Below are 22022 nucleotides of genomic sequence, written 5' to 3'. Positions count from 1 at the left end.
CATGGTTTGGATATATTGGAGCATAACAGAGACTTTATTCTAGGCATATAGGCCAACAGATTATCCTTCTTCTCAAGGCCATTATGATAGAGAATTTGCGAAAGGGATTCTGATACAACTGGGAGATAGTATCATGGCCCAGGTGACAATATTGGACTTCACATTGATATTGTTAAAGTTACAGAAAAGCTGGAATTAAACAGCTGCATAAGAAACCCCCTAACTGGGGTAAAGGATTTCTTGTATCCTGAATCTGCCTTGCACAGATCTATCTTGTGCACCACTGTAGTAGAAATCATGCTATGTTGTGTTTGTCCTAGAAACAAGGGCCTGTTGAACCATAGCAAGTGACTTTGGATCTAGGTGCTTGACTCCTCATTAGACAGTAATATGGTTGTACCTTCTGCATTTTATTCTTCAGAAGGTATGGTGCAGCTTCATAAACCAATGATGGGAAGGATAGCAGGTGTGCAGTGAAGCTGGCGTTGAAAAGAAGGTGACAGGAAAGGGGAATGCAGGGAAGGGGAGAAGGAAAGAGATGGCTGTAGCAAGCAGCCAACTAGCAGAGCAGTGAATGTTCCATCAAAACTGCAGAACAATTTCATATTAGCCAGAGGGCCCTGCTTTTAGCTGCTGCTTTTGCTGTTCATGCCACCTTTAATCTTGGGTTGTGCCCTCCTGGATGTTTTCCCTATGGCCACGTTTGTGAAGCGGGGGGAGAAGAAAATGCACTCATTTTTAGTTTCTCTAACGGTTTCTTAAAAGCAGTACCTTTCAAATACTTCAGTTCTCTCAGCCACATTCACCTCTGATGTTTCCAGTATGTGATGAAGAACTTGCTATACAGAACAGACCATTGATGATCATTCCTGGAAGAAGAATTTGTATATTATCTTATCACAATTAAGAACAGTTTGTTGGACTTGAGTTCTTTTTCTTTCGGATAAACATCACAATAGTACAAGTGGTCATAGGAGAGCAGTATTTTACATGAACAAGCACAGGAGGTTTGTCATTCTAGCCAGCTATGCACAGAAGCTCTGGCTGTGTTGGACTCATCCATTTGGTACAAAAATTATGACGTAGCTCTCCACCTTGTGGTCAAGGGCAGCATCCTCATAAATCAGCTGAGCAGGGACTGACAATTGGTACATTTGATCACTCAGAAACTCAGTGGAAAATGACATTTCCTCTCCATGGGACATCCAGGGAAAAGACCTGCTGGTGTATTTGCAACCAAGGCACAACTTCAAGTATCAGATATTTTGCCAAAGAGTAGAAGCAGACTGCCAGTCCTTATCAGATGCACTTCTACTAGACTGCAGATCAATCTCCTCTTCATATTCCTCCATTTCCTCAAATTCAGAAAGTTATGAAGAAAATATGAAATGTAGTCAGTCTTTTTTTTGATTGTTTACATTTTTCACAGCTGTCACAAAGTGTGTGTCACTTTCTCTCAGCAATTGATCAGTGTAACAGAGGGTTGGATCTGCTGATTTAGACCCACATTCTCTTTATCTGATAGCATGGGCCACAGAATTCTGGAAAACCTGGAAATGTCCTGCTCAGAAAAAGTCAGAAATGTTGTTTTCAGTTCCAGGAAACAGCCAGCCTGTTGATATTATAAACTGGAGTGGAAAGGTTTTTCTTTGGAGTCTTCTTGGCAACCGTAAATCCTCTGAATCACGGTGTATGCTCAAGAGATCCATATGACCATCATACAAAGACCTTCGATGCTTACACCTAGGCAACAGTTTGGAGGAGTGTAACCTGCCCTAGACCTACCCCCTGCCCACCCCCATTTAGACCATCAAAACAAAGTCCAAATGCCAGTCCAAGTCCAGAAGTTCAGTGCTGGTTGTAGCTTCTGCCAAAGAACAGCAAATTGAAACAGCTGCTGGCTTCCAAATGCTTCAGCAAAGAGGCATTTCTGTCACGGTGATGTCCCTTAGCCTTTCTCAAACTAAGGAGCACCCACAAGGCAGTGGGGGCTAGGGTTTTGAGACACCCTATACTTGCCTTACTCCGGAGGTTGCAACACTGGTATTTTGTAGGAGCTACCCACCACATTGCCAGCAAACCCTCCAGTCAGATGCAGTTTACAGTCATACACAGGACCCTCTCTGTGGAGTATTTATAATAAACACAGCTTTAATTCCCATTCAGTTTGTGTTGAAGTACCTCAGGGATTTTTTGTATTGCTTGTAACTGAATCTTGCAGCTGTCTCTGCTCTTCATATAATTGACAGTAAGTATTTAGTCATGACATAGTAAAATATTCCTGCAGGAACTGATGAATGCCTGCAGTCTGGTCAGAGAACTTACACCAGCACTAGATGTTAACTAGCTCAAGAAACCTCCCTCTGAACCTCCTGGAGAATATTCCCTATTCTACCTTTTCTATTAAGACAGCTGTCACCAAGACCATTACGTCTACTACTGGGTGAGGTTAGCTACAAGCTCTTATGGCCATTCTGCTCTTTGCAGCCTTCCACAAAAATGTATCTTTTTCCCACATCCTGAATTCTTTTCCAAGGGAGTAACAGACTTCCATCTCAACTAACCCAGTAACTTGTCCATATTCTTTCCTAAATCATAGAAATATACAGCTGGAAAAGGACCTTAGAACGTCATCTAGTCCAACTCCTTGCTCAAAGAAGTGTCATCTCAGTTTAAACCATCATAGATAAATGTTTGTCTAACCTTTATTAAAAAACTTAAGAATGATGATTCCAAAACCTATCCAATTATCATTTCCATTACTTAATCACCCTAAATCATTCTAATTACAGCTTGATCTATTACTACTTCTCTTGTTTCTTTTGGACACCAAATATAATTGATCACCATCCTCTTTTATAATAACCTTTTTCATATTTGAAGACTGTTAGTAAATCATTTCTTCTCCAGCTTACTTAAATCCAATTCTTCCAACTTTTTCTCATGTTTTCGAGGCCTATAATCATTTTGGTTGCTTTCCTCTGGATTCTTTCTAATCTATACATGTCTTAAATTGCTGTATCTAAAACTGGATATAGTATCCCAGGTGAGGCCTCAGCAATACTAAGGAGTAGCACAGGACTATCCCAACTTATTTGCCCCAGGGGCTGGATCCATGGGGATTCTCCCAAGCCAGACGACTCCCCGGTAGAGGTGGTGTAGCAGCTAATCAGCACAGTTGTTGGAACCACTGCACTGGCACAGCTTCAGAGCCTGGGAGAACCCTGCTGCTGCTTGCCACCCCTTCCCATCCTTTCCCCTGCCACTGATTTGAGTCACCAGCATCAACCAAAGATCCCAAATATAGAGGTTAGCATTGGGGGTGGGGGACCTAGTCACAGAGAAGAAGGGTTGGAAGGGACTTTGAGAGGTCATCTGATCCAAACCCCTGCTTGAGCAAGCCTTGCAGCAGCCAATTTCCTGCTGCTGCAAGGTTTGTTAATAAATGCACAAGAAATCCCAGGTAGGGGGTCATGCCCCCTGCTACAGAGGCAGGCAACAACTCACAGTCTGTAGGGTGGCATTCGCTTCACCCACCCAAATAGTTACTTTTTCAAAGGAAGTGATCTAGTTTGATACAATTTGTTTTTAGTAAATCCATGTTGGATGCTTATCAGCCTTTCCTCCTCCAGATGCTTGCGAATGGCTTTCCTTAGGATATGCTACAGTAACTTCCAGAGTACTGTGGTGAGTGAGGCTAACAGATCTGTAGTTCCCCAGATTCTTGTTGCCTTTTTTTAAAGAGGGGCACTATTTCCAGTCCTGTGGTACCTTGCACATCTTCCACGACTTTATGAACAACATTGCCAAGGGCTCTGAGAACTCTGCTGCCAATTCTTTCTGTACCTTAGGAGGAAGTGCATCAGGCCCTGCTGACTTGAATTCATTCAGACCATCAAAAGCTCTCTGTCTCTCTTATTATCTATCCTTCAGTTTGTTCCCTTTCTTTATCCAAATAATCCTGGTTAGGTGTCTGGCTACAGCTTAATTTTTTTGTGAAACTTAAGGAAAGTAGTTGTTCAGTATCTCCAGCATCCTTACATCCTCTGTTAAGAGTTCACCCGGACTATTTACACAGTGGACCCACGGTTTTCTTGGTCTGTCTTTTCTGGCCAACATATGTATAGATCTTCTTTGTTGTCTTGAACTTCTCTCACCAGGTGCAGCTTGTTCTTTATCTTTGCCTTCCTGATTTTGTCCCTGCAGGTTCTTGCTATTTTCTGGTATGCGTTCTTTGTGACCTGCCATTTTTCCATTGCTTGTTTACTTTCCTTCTGCACCTGATGCATGCTGGAAACTCCTTGTGCCACATTGGTCTCTTACCATTGTTCTTGTGCTTCCATCTCATTAGAACAGTTTCTTGTTGAGCTTTCAATATGGTACCCTTCAGAGGCTTCCAGCTCTTTCTGGGTATCTTTGTGTGTCTTCTCATGGCACCATGCCTATTAACTCCTTGAGTTTGGTTAAGTGACTTTTTGAAATCTAGCCATCCTTGTTTTGCTGACCTTGTGCTTTCTCTCCCCCTGTCCCCAGTCTCAGGATCTAGAAGTCTATCACATCAAAATTGCTTCCCTCCAAGATTCCCATCAGCTTCACATCCTCCACCAATTCTTGCCTATTGGTCAGGACAACATGCAGGGCAGATGATCCCCTAGTTGCATCTTCAACCTTCCAGAACAGAAAGTTGCCTTTCACACAAGTTAGGAACTAACTCAACATTTTATGTTTGGCTGAATTGTTCTTCCAGCAAACGTCTGAACAACTGAAATCTCCCATCAGCACCATCCGAACGCTTTTGGTTAGGTTTGTCACCTTGAAGAGGGCCTCATCCACCTCCTTTTCCTGAGTTGATGGCCTATTATAAATCCACACCATTATACTGGTTCTGTATCTTTTGCCTTTTATCTTTGGCCAAATGCATTTTGCTCTGCTGTTATCTTCTTTCTGGACCAGGGAATAAGTGTATGCGTTTCTGATATACAAGGCATCCCCACTACCTCTTCTCCCAACCCTGTCCCTCTGAAACAGAGTGTAACCCTCAACGTTAAATGTCCAGTCATAAGAGGTATCCCACCAGATCTCTGTGATACCAATCAGATCATAGTTTCACAGGCTGCGGCTTCCAGCTTATCTTATTCCCCATAGTTCTTGCATATGTATTTTGCATTTCAACCTGCTCGCTTCCTTTTGCACCACTTGCTGCTATCCTATGGCTGTCTGGCCCTTTCTAAGAGTGGAGTTGCTCCTTCTAGTCCTTTCCCCCCTGGATGTTTTCTGTGTTGCTGGAGGGTTTTCCATCCCTTGTGGAACCTAATTTAAAGCCCTCCTTTCTAGGTTGGCCAGACAATGGGCAAAGATGCTCTTTCTGATTCTGGTTGGATGGATCCCATCTTTTGATAGCAGTCCTCCTCCCCAGAATATTCTCCCATTGTCAAAGAATCTATAGCCTTCCCACGAGCAGCACAGTTTCAGCCACGCATTTACTTCCAGGATACAGTGGTCCTGCCTGGGCCTTTGCCTTCGACAAGGAGAAATGAGGTGATGTTCACTTTCTGGTTTCTAGAACTGCATAGGCTGCAATGTAACCAGTCATGAGCCTGTACATGAACAAACCTGGAGTAAAGCATCATATCCTCTGACTTGCCTGTGATATTGCTCTTAATACCTCCTAAGTTGGTATTAGAGGGTTTTCTGCTTTTACTGTTATACTGTTGACTCATTCAGTCTGAGGTTTACTATAATCCCAGGTCCTTTTCTGTGGTACTGTAGCTGAGCCAATTATTCTACGTTTTGTAATTGTGCATCTCACTCTCATTTAAATCAGTTTAAGTTACATACTTGAGGTGTCAAGAAAGCCTTAGATTTCTGTAAGAATAGCACCAGATTAATTGCGGAATATACCGAAACCATTTGCAGCTTTTGGGGATAAGAATAAGAGGAAGGTAGTTATATCAGTGTGCAATCTACATGAATTCAACTTTGTACCAAGGATTATTACAAGCAAACCTCTGTTCTTATCCTTATAGGGTTTTATACTGAACTCCATAAAAGCAAATATTGTTTCCGTGGTGTGCCTTAGACAAACCCCAGTTTTAAAGATAGGTTGGGCTGCAATTGGAAATTAAAGATATACTTTGAATCCTATTTCTGTAAAGCTAGAGTAGAAACTCATCTTGGTTGAGTCAGTATTGCAGAGGCAGTTTAATGAAGATTTTGTATCTGACCAGCTGGAGACAAGTGTCGCATGCCAAATTACTCTAAGTGTGAATATGCAAAAAACTCTGAAAGGAGAAGTAAAGCGTATTCACCTGTAACCAGAATTCTTCAAGATGGACTCTGCTCTTTCACACTCCCACCTCCCTTCTCTTCTGTGGAGCCCAGAGTCCTACAACATTGGACTTTTCGAAGCAGTGGTTGGAACTGAACTGACAAGAGCATAATATCTTTTTTTTGGCCTCATCCTCAGCAGACTGAGGAACAGGGCAGGAGGCAGGGGCAGGTGTGAGAGTGCTCCAACAAGGCACTGCTAGAAGATGGTTCTGATGTTGAAGCTACACTGTTGTATGTCATGTGCAAAAGTGCAGAGTCCCTCTTAAAGAACTCTGGTGACGGGTGAGTAACCCTCATTTCTGTCTTCTTTGGGACTTCTGTTTGCATGCTAATTCTTATCCCAGTTTAGGGACTTGGTTGATGCCTTTTGACTATTTCCTGTTCATGCACATAATGGTGTGTGGAGTAATCTCATCATGCTCTTCTCATCATGCTCTTCTGTAAGCCACCTGTTGTTGCCTGCCTCTGAAAAAGCAAAATGTGAGTGGATAGTATCTCTGTATTAGATAAGTGCATGTGCATAAATGTCTTAAGCTGTTCATTATGGGATGTAATACTCCACAATGCTAAGTGCTCTTGGCCTTGATAAAGCAAAGCACTTAGGCATAAGGTGAACACGCAGCATGTGTTTAAATTGTTTCTGAATAAGCATCTCAGAGCTGAGCACCCTGATGATCAAGCCATATGTCTTTATTCCTAAAATATTCAAAAAATATTTCCCGCCGTTGTTTCCCCACTGTTTGCACCGCCTTTTCTATCCATCTCACCCAGCCAAATGTTTAAAAGATGCCACTAGGTTTAATGATCTGCTGGCTCTATCCTAATCTTTCCACTGAGATACAACAGAGAGGCTTCTTTACTGAGGGTAGGGGTACAGGCTGGGGAATCTGACACAGATTTTGTGGGCAACCTGACACACGAATCTGGGTGAAGGACCCTTGTTACATAGGATATAGGCCTTATGGTCTCCTTATCCTCCTTGTTTCCCCAGGAGCAGCTCCTCTTGTCCTCCTGGGGAAGCTGTGCAGGTGGAGCAGGCCAGGACTAGTGTGCTTCCAAGGAGTGCTACCAGAGACAGTGTTCCACATGAAAGTGCATACTCCCAGACTGATGATTACAAAGGTCTTCAGAATACTGGCCTGGTATGTTTACCTGCCAAAGAATCTATCAGAGGAAAACTAAAAAAACTGTGCAGATTGGGAAAAGGACATTGAGGGCTAATTGTCTCATTGCCCAGCCAAGGAGAGCGAGAGAGAACAATCCCCCTACTCTGCTTTATACTTCTCTCTTCAGCTCCATTCACATTGTGACTCTGGCTGTTGTAATACCTTTTTGCCAAATATATTTTACTGCATGTAAATGGACAGAGTAGAGAAAGGCTGAACAGGCATGACATAATCAGCTGCTCCACAATATAGGAATGAAATAACATACTGCCTATCAAATAATAATAATGGTGGCAATATTGAGATTTTGATAAATAATTCTTAGGGCATTGAATTTAAGTTGACATTGTCCTTTTATATATCTCAGGATTTTGTCTTTCCCAGTGATGGGAAATTCCCAGAAATTACAACCTAAATAAATATAAATTGCCAAGATTGTGGCAATCATTCTCATTCACATGGTAAAATTTCTTTACAGTGACATATGCATTATGCAGAAAATGATATTTTTGGCTAGTATACATCCTTCATTTTAGCCCATATGTTTGACCAAGCTTTACCCCTTTCCTAGCATCACATGATTGAGAGTAGCAGCTTATCTCACACATTTATGATTGTGATGAAGGGTACCACCTGTAATGTTCCAAAAATGTGTTTGATTGTTGGTAGTATTAGTGGTAGCAGTAGTATTAGTATTTGTTGCTGGTAGCTCCCTAATGTAACGTGTACTTAATCCCTATACTGTTGGCCTGGCAATCAAAGAAAATTCAATACAGCAAAGTGATCAATCAGTTGTATGTCATAGGTTCTCACATTTAAGTCAAGATGAAAAGATTGTTTTTTATTATCTCTTTGGCCTTTCTGCATAATACAAAGCCTAGCATTTCACCCCATGACTTCTGCTGCTGGGGAAGATTAATCTTTTTTTCTCTACAGTGAACCGTGTTAACCCAGTAACTTGTTTTTGACTTAACGAAGGTCTTTTAGAAAGAACCAATGTGTATTTAAAGACTGCTAAGTGATGTCTGATTTTCCACTTTCCTGATAACCTGTTCCACTAGATAATTGACACTACTATTAAACATTTGAATTCTTGTAGTTTTGATGTCTAGTATTTGGATTGTGCTAATACATATGTCTATATAGCCGGAAGCCCCCTTTTTCCAGATGTATTCGCTATGTCAACGACTCTAGAAAATAATCAAATAGTCTCTTATTCTTGTCTTTTTAAACTAATTAGGTTGAGCCTCTTAAGTCTTCTGCTGTTATTTATACACCCAGCCATCTCATTAGCTTTTTGGTGGCAGCATCACATTGGGAGCTCCAAGTCCATTTCTTAGGATCTTCAGAGTATTTCATAGCAGTGTACTGGGAATTAAAAACAATTTGTTCTTTGTGAAAGATCCAGCTGCCAGTCTTCATTTGTTTATGTTCTTTCTCTGCTGTTACAAGATTCAGTGAAGCAAAGAATTTGGCTGAACTGTCCTAAGTGGATACTCAGTAATATTACTTGCAAAGATTTTGCAGTCTCTTTAGGCTTTCTTCTTCAGAGAACAGATAGAAGAGTGAATAGAGGTCTACGGTACTGTTCATGGTTTCAGGAACACGAAAGTTCTTAAATTCAGGAACATAAGTGCCATAGTCCATTTAGCCCAGCATCCTGTCTGTGACAGTGGGAAAAGTGGATGTTATACAAGGAGAACATTGAGCCAGATAGAGTTAGAATTATCTGTCCTCTCTTCATTACCTTCCTTGAATGTTGTATGTTAAGGAATTGTTTGGCATGCTCCTTTGCAGGTCATGCCTTCCTGGATTTAGTATGGTCTCTGTAAGATGTATGTCATCAAACAGTTCTGCATAGGCAGCTGTGACTGAAAATTGGGATGTCTCTGAAGAGCTGTCTTGTCCAGTTTCAGAGAACACCTCTTGCAGTTGGATAAAGTTGGTACATTTTCTTAATTGGTGCTGCTTTTTCATTACATTTAACATTAATTTTTCTTAGGATGACTATCAATTAGGATGAATATTGATTGAGTTCTTGAAGATTGGTGAGACACTCTGACATTATCTTCTGAAGCAAGAAGGATCTTTTTCTGTTTTGGATAGCATGTGTGCCATCTCCCTAAGGACGCTGAGATGGGCCTGAGTTTTGGACAGCTATTCTGCAGTTCTGGATATCTTTAAAGAGTAGTCATTAATCTTCCCAAAACAATCTGTAGGTTTAGATCGTGCACTTGTAGGCAGACAAGTCTGTAACTAAGCACTTAGAGCTGTGAGAAGCTGCTGCCATCCCCCAGAAAGAAATCCCTGCTGGCTGATTGTTACATTATAATCTTCCATAAATACATCTTTTGATCTTCGTGCCTCATTACTTACTTTATATTCTTCTTTTTATTTATTTTTAAAACATTTTAAACCAGCTCCCAATAACTTGACTACCAGCATGTGAGTTGTGCAGCATTGAACACATTGGATATATGGAACATAGCAATTTTGATTAAAAATATCTTTTTTAACCGTGGCTACATTCCCAGTGATGGATAGCAGACCTTTTTTCCACAGCACAACCAATCTCATAGGTATTAATAGGTATGGAGCATTCATCCTTATATTGAAAACAGAATGAGAGATGTTTATTAGAGACAGATGATTTATTCTCTTACTCTGCTTAGAAGGAGTATCACCTGTATCAGGGGTATCAAGCTTACCAGTCCATGTTCTAGATGTAGTACATAGAGCTGTTCCATCTGGCCTACCAGGCTAATAACAGGTTACTGAAAGTTGAGAGTGTGGCCAGCATTGGCCATGGCATGCCATAGAATCTAGGGCCCTGTGGCCTTGGCGGACATGGTTTTGGCAGCAGAGAGGTAAGGTGAGGGCTGTACAACACTGAATCACCCTTAGGCCTCCTGGCCTACCACTGTTTGTAAACCTCCACCATAACAAGGGGCTGCCTGGCCTGCAAACACTTGACTCACTGGCATTACAGTGGCAACTGCCACAGTGACCGCTGCTGCCACCACCACCATAATTACGGCTGCTACCCCTTCCCCCAGGCCAGATCCAGCCTACAAGGAGCCCTCAGTCTGGATCTAGCCCAGGTCCCCAGGTGAGTTTGCCACTCCGGACCTATAACATGAACTGATCACTATCAGCGCTGGTTAGGCTATGCCAATCACGACAGGATTACAAATCTATTATAATGGTTTCACCTCAGAGATTGATAGAAACAGTGGGTTTCGAAGGAGTCTTGAGACAAATCTGTGGATGACTTATTAGGATTTATAATAGTATTTTTCCTTTAATACTACTGATACAGTAGCCACTAAGTGCTTGCTTCATGCTGAAAGGTAACCTATGATGAAGTTAGACGGTGTTTAGAAAATGCATGTCCAGTCTAGCCAGTTGTTCAAACTGTTTGGGATTATATGCCACGGCCATGTAAAATTATTTGTTCTTATGTACAAAATCTTGCAGAATGCAATTGTAGCTACTGAGGAGAGAGTGGCTGTAGACTGGAGTGGTTATATGTATAAGCAGTCTTATTATTTTATGTGTTTTAGCTCATGTTAAGCACCCAGAGCTTAGGAAGGGAACATCTATCTACATTTTGTAGAATTAAATGAATACAATTAGGCTCTCAGTTTACTGCTTACAAAACTGCTGAACTTTAGCCTTCTTAAAAAAGAAAGAAAATTAGAAGTTGAGTGGCACAAGGACTTTCTCACAACATATCTCCAGAGCTGCGGTTACAAACAGGCTAGGTGTGGGCCTCATCCCTCTGTCAGTCAGGCAAAGGAGAAAAAATCCTGTTAGGGTGAAACTAGTTCCACATCTACCCTATTCAGGCATATTCTCCAGGTAATTTCCTACTGTCCCATTTCAAGAAGCAGAAGGTTCCTGTGGCTGAGAGATTCCTGTGGCCTTTTTAACATTTGTCATATTGAGAATGCAGAAAAAGCAAAGAAAAAAATGAAGAAATTGGTTCTAAAACTTCTCTGTGATGGAGATCTGAACAGCACTCCCTAGTAAAAGCAGCAGGATTGGTAATTGGCAGGCTTTATTAGTTATGGGCTGGAACAACCCTGCCTGGGTTGAGGCAGGTTGGCACTAAGACCTAGCCTATGCTGCTACTTCTTCCATCTGTGGCATAGGAGAAGCCCCCCAGCTCTGCAGTCTGGACCAGTGGCTCCATGGGCCAGATCTGGCTCTTGGGGCACAGGCTGCTGGTCCCTGAGCTAGACTGAATCCTTGTTGTTTTCAATAAGAACTTGAATGATTATAGAAATCTATGGACATAGAAAGAGAAAAAAGCCACTAGACAGACCTTTGCATGCCATATTTTGGGAACCAAAGGATGAGATGAGTTTAAGACTTTTAGACCAACATCTTATTTGTGGAGCTTTGGAGAGTGAAAGAGAAAGGTGGGGAGTGCTAGATTAAAAAAGTGGAATAGAGCTAGAAAGGATAGAGTAATATGGAGGAGTCAACATTGTTTTAACACAGGAGATGAGTTTGAAGTTATGTCAATGTGTTTGAAGCAAACATAGATATTGTGGTTTTATTAAATAATAAAAAAGCAAAATATTAGTGCTAGACCAGTGGGCATGAAAGGAAAATTGTATTTGACTCTGACCTTCCTAATGCTCTTTTTCTACCTCTCTAGGGATGCTATTGCTGAGATTAGAGCCGTTTGCATTGAGGAAATTGGAGTATGGATGAAAATGTACAGTGATGCCTTCCTGAATGATAGTTACTTAAAATACGTTGGTTGGACACTACATGACAGGGTAAGTACTGCATACCAGAGGACAGGAAGCTAGAAGAGATGCATATGTCCTTCTCTGGTTCAGTGCATCACCTGTGATTGGAAAGAATTTGTTTGGATTTCCTCTCTCTTTTTTTCTTCACCAGTTCATTTAAGTAGTTGAATTAGGATGCAGTGAGCTAGAACTGCATGTTGATTTATATATTTAAACTAGCAAATTGCCCATCATAAACGACACACGGGGAGGGGGGAAGGGGGGAAACAAAGCACTGCCACCCAGCACCTCGCAGTGCCACTGCTCCATCTGCCGAGATGACAATCAGAGTGTGAATAAAACATTAGAGACGGACAGACAGACAAAGGCTTTTATTATAGAGAGTGTTTTGATGGGTTCTTCCTCCACTAGCGTTCCTATCAGCAGTCTATCCCCATACTGCTTTTTCTATGTTTATGGGAGAGAGACTGATCTTCTAGGATCACTTCAAAGAATGCTATGTAGGAAAGTTTCCTAATGATGTTGTCCTCTGAACATCTGTAGTGTCAGATCACAGGCATTTGTTTATATGCTATGTTGGACTTCGATTCATCTCTCAAGATGATTCTACCACACTGTGAAGAGAAGAAAGAACGATAGGGTATTTGTATACATTGTTGTGCCACAGTGCCAGGCACTTTTAAAAGCACCCTGGTACTGTGGTGTATACATTTGTATAAACAGCTAAATACGTGCTGAGAAAATGTTGGTGGCAAGCTTTTGAACTAAAACGAAATTGAAGGTGTTTTAGTGCAAAAGTGCACCACCACCATTTTCTCAGCACTGACGCACATTTAGCCGTTTGTACAAACGCATGCCATGCAGTGCCGGGCTGGCCTCGGCTCAGCTGTGGAATCATGGGAGCACACCCCCCACACTTGCAGCACTCTGATTGGCTGTTTCTGTCAGCCGATCAAAGTGCGAATAAAGCATTACAGACAGAAAGACAGACGTAGGCTTTTATAATAGAATCTGTGCTGAAGCCACCAGTATGCATGTAAGTAAGTACTGAATTACTTATTTTCTTTTTATGCTTTTTTCTTAAAATCCTGAAGAAAGAGATGGGAAGATCTGATCAGCTATTAGAACAGATAAAGATCTTGCATATATGTGCTTTTTAAATTGGTTTACATTAAGAGTGTAAACCAATTTTAATAGTGATAAAGGAATGTTAGATTCAAATGGGAATGAAAAGAGAAATGACAAAAGCATTCCCTCGTTAGTGTGAACCTGCGTCTCTTGAAAATTTAGGTTGCACTTTTCTTATTTGTTGTTGTTTCTCATTTAAAAGCTTCCTGTGTTCCTGTCTCCAGTAGTATTCACCTTTTTAACGCTGGCTGAAGTCACCAGTGTGTGTGTATGTGTGTGCGCGCGCATGCGCACACTCACACTGGTGGCTCCGGCACAGCATTAGAAAGGTGAGTACTAGTAGAGACAGGACGATAGGAAGCTTACTTTATTATAGTGGGAATTGCTTCCTAAGCCCATCAGTCAGAAGTTGGCTTCTGTTCCCTTTTAATTTGAGGTGTCTTGTTTTTGTTTTGTATTCCTTCTGGTGAAACTTTGGGTACTCTCATTGTCTTAAGTCATGGGTGCTCAACCTCCAGCCTACAGATCTTCCTACGGATCAGGAAATCTGATGGCTGGGGAGAAGTAGCCATGTCCCTTCCCCCTGCTTACCCCTCAGGGTCAGTTTGGGGCCAGACCAAGCCCTCTTCCCCACCATGCCTGCCCAAGGCCCCTGATTGGGACCACCAGCCACATCAGCCCTGAAGATGGACTGCCCCTCCAGCCCACTAGGGAAAAAGGTTGAGTGCCACTGATCTAAGTCTATCCTAATCCTTTTTTAAACCCCATTAAGGCTATTGACCTTAGTGGTGACTTACGCAGTACTAAGTTCCCAAGTTAGGTACTACATTTCCTCTGTTATTTTAAAATAATATTAAAGAAAATGTTTCCACTTAATTGCATGCCATTTTGATTGTGTTAAGAGAAAGGGTAAATACTTCCCCTGTATGCAGCATTGGTCAGGCCACAGCTGGAGTACTGCGTCCAGTTTTGGGCACCTCACTTCAGGAGGGATGTGGATGGCCTGGAGAGGGTTCAGAGGAGGGCCACTCATCTAGTTAAGGGCCTACAGAAAAAACCGTATGTGGACCGATTAGGAGACCTGAACCTCTTCAGCCTCCACAAGAGGAGGCTGAGAGGTCATCTTGGGGCTGCCTACAAACTCACTGAGGGAGGGCAGCAAGAAACAGGGGATGCAGTGTTTACCAGGGCACCTCTCAGGGTAACTAGAAATAGTGGCCACAAACTGGAAGACAGCAAATTCATATTGGACATCAGGAAAAAGTTCTTTACAGGAGGATTGCCAAAATATGGAATAAGCTTCCAAAGGAAGTGGTGCTGTCCCCTTCCTTAGAGGTGTTTAAAAGGAAATTGGACAGGTACCTGGCTGGGGTCATCTGACCCCAGCACTCATTCTTGCCCAGGGCAGGGGGTCGGACTCACTGATCTAATAGGTCCCTTCCAACCCTAACATCTGTGAAACTATTAAATAGGAACATTCATTTATCATCTTGGAGGGAGTCTGATGCTTCAGCTCACAGGGCCTTTATCAAAGCCATGTCATGTGCACGCTCTAATGACATCCATATTGAACATAAGAACCTCCCTGAGCCACTTCTGTTCCTTTTCCTGTGCCACAGAGAAGATGAGGGCACCTTGCTGTGTCCTCTCTGCTTGGCAAAAATTAATTATTACTTATGGAGTTTTTATACATTTAGTGAGCATCAATGTTTTACATAATATTTTCCCTTGGCAGAGGGAAACCTATATATCCAGCACTCTGTCTAGGGTCAGATACATAGCTTTGGTATCTTTATGTGTAGGGAAGTTCAGCTGATGCGCTATTTTGTTATGTGCATATTTGGTCACAGAGTAATGGAAACTGAAGTTGAGGCTGCAGGCTTAACTCAGTGGAGAGGTATTGAAGGTATTGATCCCTTCACTTGATACCACAAAGAGCATAAACTTATCTGTCATCCTTATTCAAGGCTTACCACCACTTTTGAAAATTTTCTCTTATTGTGTTATTGAAATCCTTGGCTCCTCTTAAAACAATATCAAGCAGGCACCAGGGAGCATCGTGATCATCTAAGGAGTCGAGTGCGGATAATATTCAGAGACAGATCCCAGAGGCAGAACCTGTTGCTTTCATACACAGGGTATTCCTGCTTCTGCTGTGGAACCAGACCTTTCCAAAAAGATAGGAAAGGAACCTGGTTGAAGACCTTTTAAAGAAAAGGAAGAAATATGACAACTGTTTAGAAAAGCTCTCAGCACACTCCATAGTGGAACCAAAATTAACCCAGGAGATTTGGCTGGCAGTACAATCAGGAGTGTCCTCTCCATCCATAAATTCATGGAGGTATAGCAATAACTTGCCTTACAGAATGCTTGCTTCTCCTATATCTCTCTCTCCCTCGAGTCCAGAACCCTTCCTCAGATCTCAGACAACAGTGATTGCATATTAGGTCTGCACCAGGTTGCCTTGGGTGCCACCCTGGATTGTCCTGGGGTTACATCCATCTCTGATTTCTTTAAGAGGGATATTCTCCAAGGATATCTGGAAGCCCAAGTAGAAGCAACAAGACTTAGGCATAGGAGTTTTTTTCTGACACAGGCTGCACCCATCCTAGCACCAGTAACATTCTAATATTATAAAAACATCTGTCTGTCTGTCTGTCTGTCTGACGTTTTATTTGCGCTCTGATTAGCTGTCTGAAACAACCAATCAGAGTGCTGCAAGAGCATTCCGGACAGGAGGCAGTGGCGGCGGTGCAGCAGAGCGCTGCCATGATAGCGGTGACAAAGCGGTCCTGCTCCTTGCAGGCAGTGGCAGCAGCAGCACAGGGTGCTGGCTGAGGGGGATGGAGGGGCAAACTTTCCCCCTCCACCCTGCTCTTGGGAAACAATGGCAGTTCAGGGTGGTGAGTGACAGCATTCCACCCCCTGCCTCCCTCCGTCATTCCTAATGGGCTTTTGGCTAGTAAACAATATAACTCTCACCTTTTGGTAGCAGTGCCCAAGCATGAACAACATACTTCTAGCAGTTCTAGTACCGGGCAGCTCTTTTAACACTGATGTCAGTGATCTGTCAGTAATAAACATATCCATCCCTGCACCACATTTCCACCAGGTACCAGGAAAAAGGGGAGTGGGTGGTGATGATCTGGGAGACTCTTTGGAGACCTTTGCTATTAATGCACCTGCACAAGGTAAAACATCTCTTCAACTGTCTCCCCCTGGAACAGATACAATGGGTTGTAAGAAGTATTATGTATGACAGTTCATACACTCTTGTTACTGACTGCCACCTGCATAACAGAGATGACAAAAGATCCACCCAGCTACAAAGTGGATAGGAAGTACCCACAAAACTAAGGACTCTTCTTATTTTGCTCAGCATCCTGGTCTAAACTATCTTGTATCATTTGCACTGAAAAAAAAACCAAAGGGTGAGAGAATCTACTCAGTCTACTCCCACAAGGGGGTCTGTAGGATTAATGCCTTAACATCCTGAAGAAGATGTCTTTTCTTTTTATGCATGTATATTGCCAGCTGTTTGTGGGGAGGCATCACATGACTTTGGGGGCATGTATAAGAGTCAACTAGCAAAAGGCCTCGCTGCGGAAGGCAGTCTTACAATAAAACATGTTTTATATGTCATGATTCTTTTCCCAAGTTATGACTGATGGGATCTACATCTTCTTTCATTAGAAAAGAGGTTCATTTAGTTAAAATTCACACGAACTCAACAGTGCCAGATAGATGACTGTTTCATGCTCTGGGCCATCAGTTCAAATGGAAAAGTCAAAGTATTACCTTTATTTATGTGTTGATGCTAGAAAACAAGTTTGCAATATCCTTCAGACTTGATACTCTGAAATTCCAGCCTCAACAAACAGCATAGTTCTTCCTGGAACTTGAGCCTTGTGAATTATCCTGCATGAAACCTTGTCAACATTGAATAGCCTTGGAATATTCACTTATCTCAGCAAAATCCTACTCATTCCCATGGTTGGACAGCAGACACAAAGTTTCAGTAGGATTCCCCTTCAGACTTCTGCCTTCCTCAGTTGCACTTATACAGACACCTCAAACTAGGCTTGGGCACATTTGCTAGGAGCTAGGTTGCCCCAGATCTTAGAAGCAACAAGAAACTAGGTTAAATATTTATGTAGCTTTTCAATCAAGTAGAAAACTAGTATTTCAAATACTGGAAGACCACATGCCTGCTGTGTGCTATCAGACATGCCAGATGAATTATCCCTTTCTGTGCAAGATGGCTATGTTGCACCGTCAGTGAAGCACACAGCTTCAGTTTCATCCATTAGCACTGAACCTGGCAGGAGAAAGGATGTGGAGATGGATTTCCTTTACTGAAGGAACCAAGACCAGCACAACTAGTCCCTGAAATCTGTCATCTACCACTGCTTTAACAGGCTAGGGATATGCAGTCAACATATTTCCCATCTGAGGAAGCACTCTTTGCTCCCCTTATGCTGCTCAAAGGCAGACAAAGTGAAAGGATCGCTAGTGAATGCATGTCTTTGGGACTAGAAAAAAGAATTCAGTGTGAATTTAGTCAAATACTTCCAATTCCCTGGGTAAAACAAAAATATGGAAGCACAGAGAAAAAGTAATCTTCATTACCCTGAATGGAGCTTTTCTGACACTAACTTCATTTGTTCATTTCAAGTCAGGAAAATCCTCCTTCTGTTTGAAAAAAAAAAAAAAGACTGGCATTCTGATTGGCCATGGTCAAATAGGAGGGCAAGATTTCCATCTGCACAAGTAATGAAAGAATTCCTTCAGACTCTGTCCTGTAGATTTCCACTGATGCCAGCTGAGAATCATGTCTGCCTGAAGTCAAGTTCCACTATGTGGCTTCTCTTTTCTTTTTTAACAAAGAGATCATTTTTACTGCAATCATTAAAGCTGCATCCGGGAGTACTGAAGGAATTGACCAGTGTCATAACAGAACCACTGGCCTGGATGTTTCAGCACTCGTGGCACTTGGGTCAGGTCCCAGACAACTGGAAAAGCGCCAATGTGGTCCCTATTTTCAGGAAGTGGAAGAAGGAGAATCCGAGTAATTATAGGCCAGTCAGTCTCACTTCCATCCTTGGGAAAGGTCTTTGAAAAGGTTATGAAGGATCATATTTGTGGGAGTCCAGTGGGAAAAATAATGCAGCAGGGCAACCAGGATGGATTTGTAGCAGGTAGATCATGCCTGACCAATCTGGTTTCGTTTTATGGCAGGATCACAAAATGCTTAGACGCAGGAATAGAGGTGGATATCATTTTCCTGGATTTTAGCAAGGCCTTTGATACATCATCTCATCCCATTTTCATAAATAAATTAAGGGGCTGTGACATAAATGTTTACATGGCCTGATGGGTGGCAAATTGGCTTGGGGGGAGTCACACCCAGAGAGTGGTAGTAGAAGGGTCAGCATTGACCTGGAAGGTTGTGGGTAGTGGGGTCCCACAGGGTTCGGTCCTTGGACTTGTACTCTTCAATATCTTCATCAGTGACTTGGATGCGGGCATGAAGTGTATTCTGTCCAAGTTTGCAGATGATACTAAATTGTGGGGTGAAGTGCACAATCTGGAGGGTAGGGAACAATTGCAGGCAGACCTGGACAAGTTAGAAAAGTGGGCAGTACACAATAGGATGCAGTACAACAAGGATAAGTGCAGAGTGCTGCACCTCGGGCGGAAAAATATCCAGTACATCTACTGGCTGGGAAGTGACCCTCTCAGCAGCACAGAAGCGGAAAGGGATCTCGGAGTCATAGTGAACTCCAAGATGAACATGAGTCATCAGTGTGACAAAATCATCGACAGAGCTAACCGCATTTTATCGTGCATCAGCAGATTCATGACAAATAGAACCAAGGAGGTGATACTTTCCCTCTATGTGGCACTTGTCAGACCGCAGTTGGAGTACTGCGTCCAGTTTTGGGCACCATACTTCAAGAAGGATGTGGATAACCTCAAGAGGGTGCAGAGGAGGGCCATTTATATGGTTAGGAGCTTATAGGACAAGCCCTATGAGGAAAGACTGAGGGACCTGGACCTCTTCAGCCCCCGCAAGAGAAGGCTGAGAGGTGATCTTGTGGCCACCTACATATTCGTTAGGGTGTCGCAGCAAGGATTCGGAGATGCTGTGTTCACCAGGGCGCCTCTTGGGGAACAAGGAACAATGATTACAAACTGACAGAGAGACGATTTAGGCTAGATATCAGGAAAAACTTCTTCGTGGTAAGGGTGGCCAAAATCTGGAATGGGCTTCCAAGGGAGGTGCTGCTCTCCCCTACCTTGGGGCGGGGGGGTCTTTAAAAGAAGGCTAGATAAGCATCTGACTGGGGTCATCTGACACCAGCACTCTTTCCTGCCTAGGCAGGAGGTTGGACTCGATGATGTGTTGAGGTCCCTTCTGACCCTAGTATCTATGAATCTACTTATATTATCAAAGAGCTGAAGAATACAGCAGTGATCATAAAGCTTGTTAAGAAATTTTCCAACTATTTGAGTTGTTCTAATAAAAGATGTCAGTTTTACCCAAAGAATCTTGGCCAGAGTGATTATAAAGTATACTCATCTCACATGAACAGAGACCTCACAAAATAACTAGATTCTCTGGACAAATATTGGGTGCAAAAGAAATACTGGATGTGCAGGACAGATAGCAATGGAAAACATCATGGTCTGGGTCCACATCCTGCTTTAGATGACATCTGAAAATTAAACTGATATGAAGACTGCATTGGAATAATTGCAGGGAGTCCTGCAGGACCAAGACTTTCAGAGGCAGAGTACTAAAGATTGGATCTCTACTTTGGGAGACTGTCTAGGATATGGAGAATATAATATTACAAAAAACAAAATTAGTATAAGCCTTGCAGAGCAAAGTATCTGATTGGAGAAGGACTTTAGAACCTCCTGCCAGGTCTATTTTGTTAGGTTTCTAAAAATATCAGCCTGCAGAATTTCTGCAAAAAATATAACCATAGCAATTTATTAGGAATCTGTATTTAAGAACAGAGCACATATATACATTTTTAACTATGAAGCTGGAGGAGTGCTGGGGGAGAACAGGACTACATTTTCCATTATAAAATATTAAAGGTTCCAAACCAAAGAACTCTTCTTGAAAAGAAGCTATAGAGGTATCAAAGTTGCAATGAGACATAGAGAAGTTTTCAAGCAATACTATAAGTTTTTAATGGTGATAAACCCTGGCTGCTTGTACACACCACGGTGGCTTACTTTGGTTTAATTCTTAAATTGAAGCAAGTGGGTGTTTAAAAACACTGCTTCAAATTAAACCAAAGTAAACCCCTGCGGCATGTACACAGGGGTCGGCCCGATCCTTACCCCACTCTCCAGCGGCGGGAAGAGTGAGCTGCCGGTGGGCTAAGCAGTCCCTGAGCTGTGGGGTGGGGAGCGGTGCTTCCCTCCACAGTAGTGCCCCCCAGGTGGCACACATCTGCAGGCACCTGACCTGGGCAGTCCCAGAGGCACCATGGCCATGGAGGGAAGCACTAGGCCCCCACGCAGCTCAGGCAGGCAGGCTCTAGGAAGGGGGGAAAAATATTAGGCTCACTGAGGTTTTTTTTAGGGGTTGTTTTGGGGGTTTTTTCTTCAGTGGAACCTGCCCGCATGGGCTGCCTGCACAGCCCCTGAGCTGCATGGGGCCCAGTGCTTCCGTCCATGGCTGTAAGGCAGCAAACTAAAACACATCAGACATGTTTTATTTTGTTATGTCCCAAAGTCATTTAACGCTCAATCCACCGCCGACAGTGTAAACAGCAATGCCATTTAAGCAGTGCAAAAGGGCTTTTAAGCTGCTTTAAAGGCCAATTTTGTTGTGTGTACAGCTCTGTCGTTTCATTCCTCCTCCACCCCCCGTCTCTAACCAGTTCAAAAGAAATATGGCCAGCTATGCAGTTTTTGTTTGCTTTCATACACAGAAGCCTCTTTGCAAAAACCCCAGATAAGTCTATTGCATACCATCACATCATTAATCATACATATTTTCTAATTTCTATCTAGAATACTTGATTAACTGGACCTTTATAATCAGAACCTGTATTTAATTCAGCATCCTTTGATTTGGAGCCTTACTGTTTCAGTATTTACTGCATTTTATTTGGAAGTGCATGGGGAACCCTGTCTAATCAGAGGTCTGTTTCTATTTAATGAAGACTCAGTTGCAAAGCTGATTAATTTAGGTTTCAAATGGAAGCTTTTATTTACCTTTTAATCCTATACTGTGGTCAGGTTCAGAGTTGATAACTGACATATATTTGCCTGTTTCTGTTCTGTATGCCTCCAATCGTTTCTGTAGTTGGTGTGAAATAAATTAAGCACTTCAGAATTATATCCTGCTGTTTTGCTCATCTTCAAACCTGTGAATCAGAGAAAAGAAATGGAACCAGAGATACTATATAAAAGTTTTTAGCAAAGGCTATGTTAAAAATGGTAAGTCAATCAATCCACAGTTAGGAAAATATTCAAGATTGCCAGCGCAGCCTTGATACTCCTACCCCATTAATGCATAATAGTTTCATAGTTTGTAGGGTCGGAAGGGACCTGAGCAGATCATCTAGTCTGACCCCCTGCCATGGCAGGAAAGAATACTGGGATCAAA

At 42.4% G+C, this 22022-nt stretch overlaps 1 protein-coding gene across 1 annotated transcript in view; it reads left to right on the top strand.

Moving 5' to 3' along the window:
• STAG1 (stromal antigen 1) overlaps positions 1 to 22022 on the top strand; it is a 241072-nt gene that overhangs the window by 112422 nt on the left and 106628 nt on the right. The window contains exon 9 of the mRNA XM_019542857.1: positions 12163 to 12286. Coding sequence (XP_019398402.1) covers positions 12163 to 12286 — 124 coding nt within the window. The remainder of the gene's footprint in view (positions 1 to 12162; positions 12287 to 22022) is intronic.

This window comes from Crocodylus porosus, unplaced genomic scaffold (assembly GCF_001723895.1).
Source record: "Crocodylus porosus isolate Cpor-Errol unplaced genomic scaffold, CroPor_comp1, whole genome shotgun sequence".
NCBI lineage: Eukaryota > Metazoa > Chordata > Crocodylia > Crocodylidae > Crocodylus > Crocodylus porosus.
This window is presented reverse-complemented; position numbering and strand designations above follow the sequence as displayed.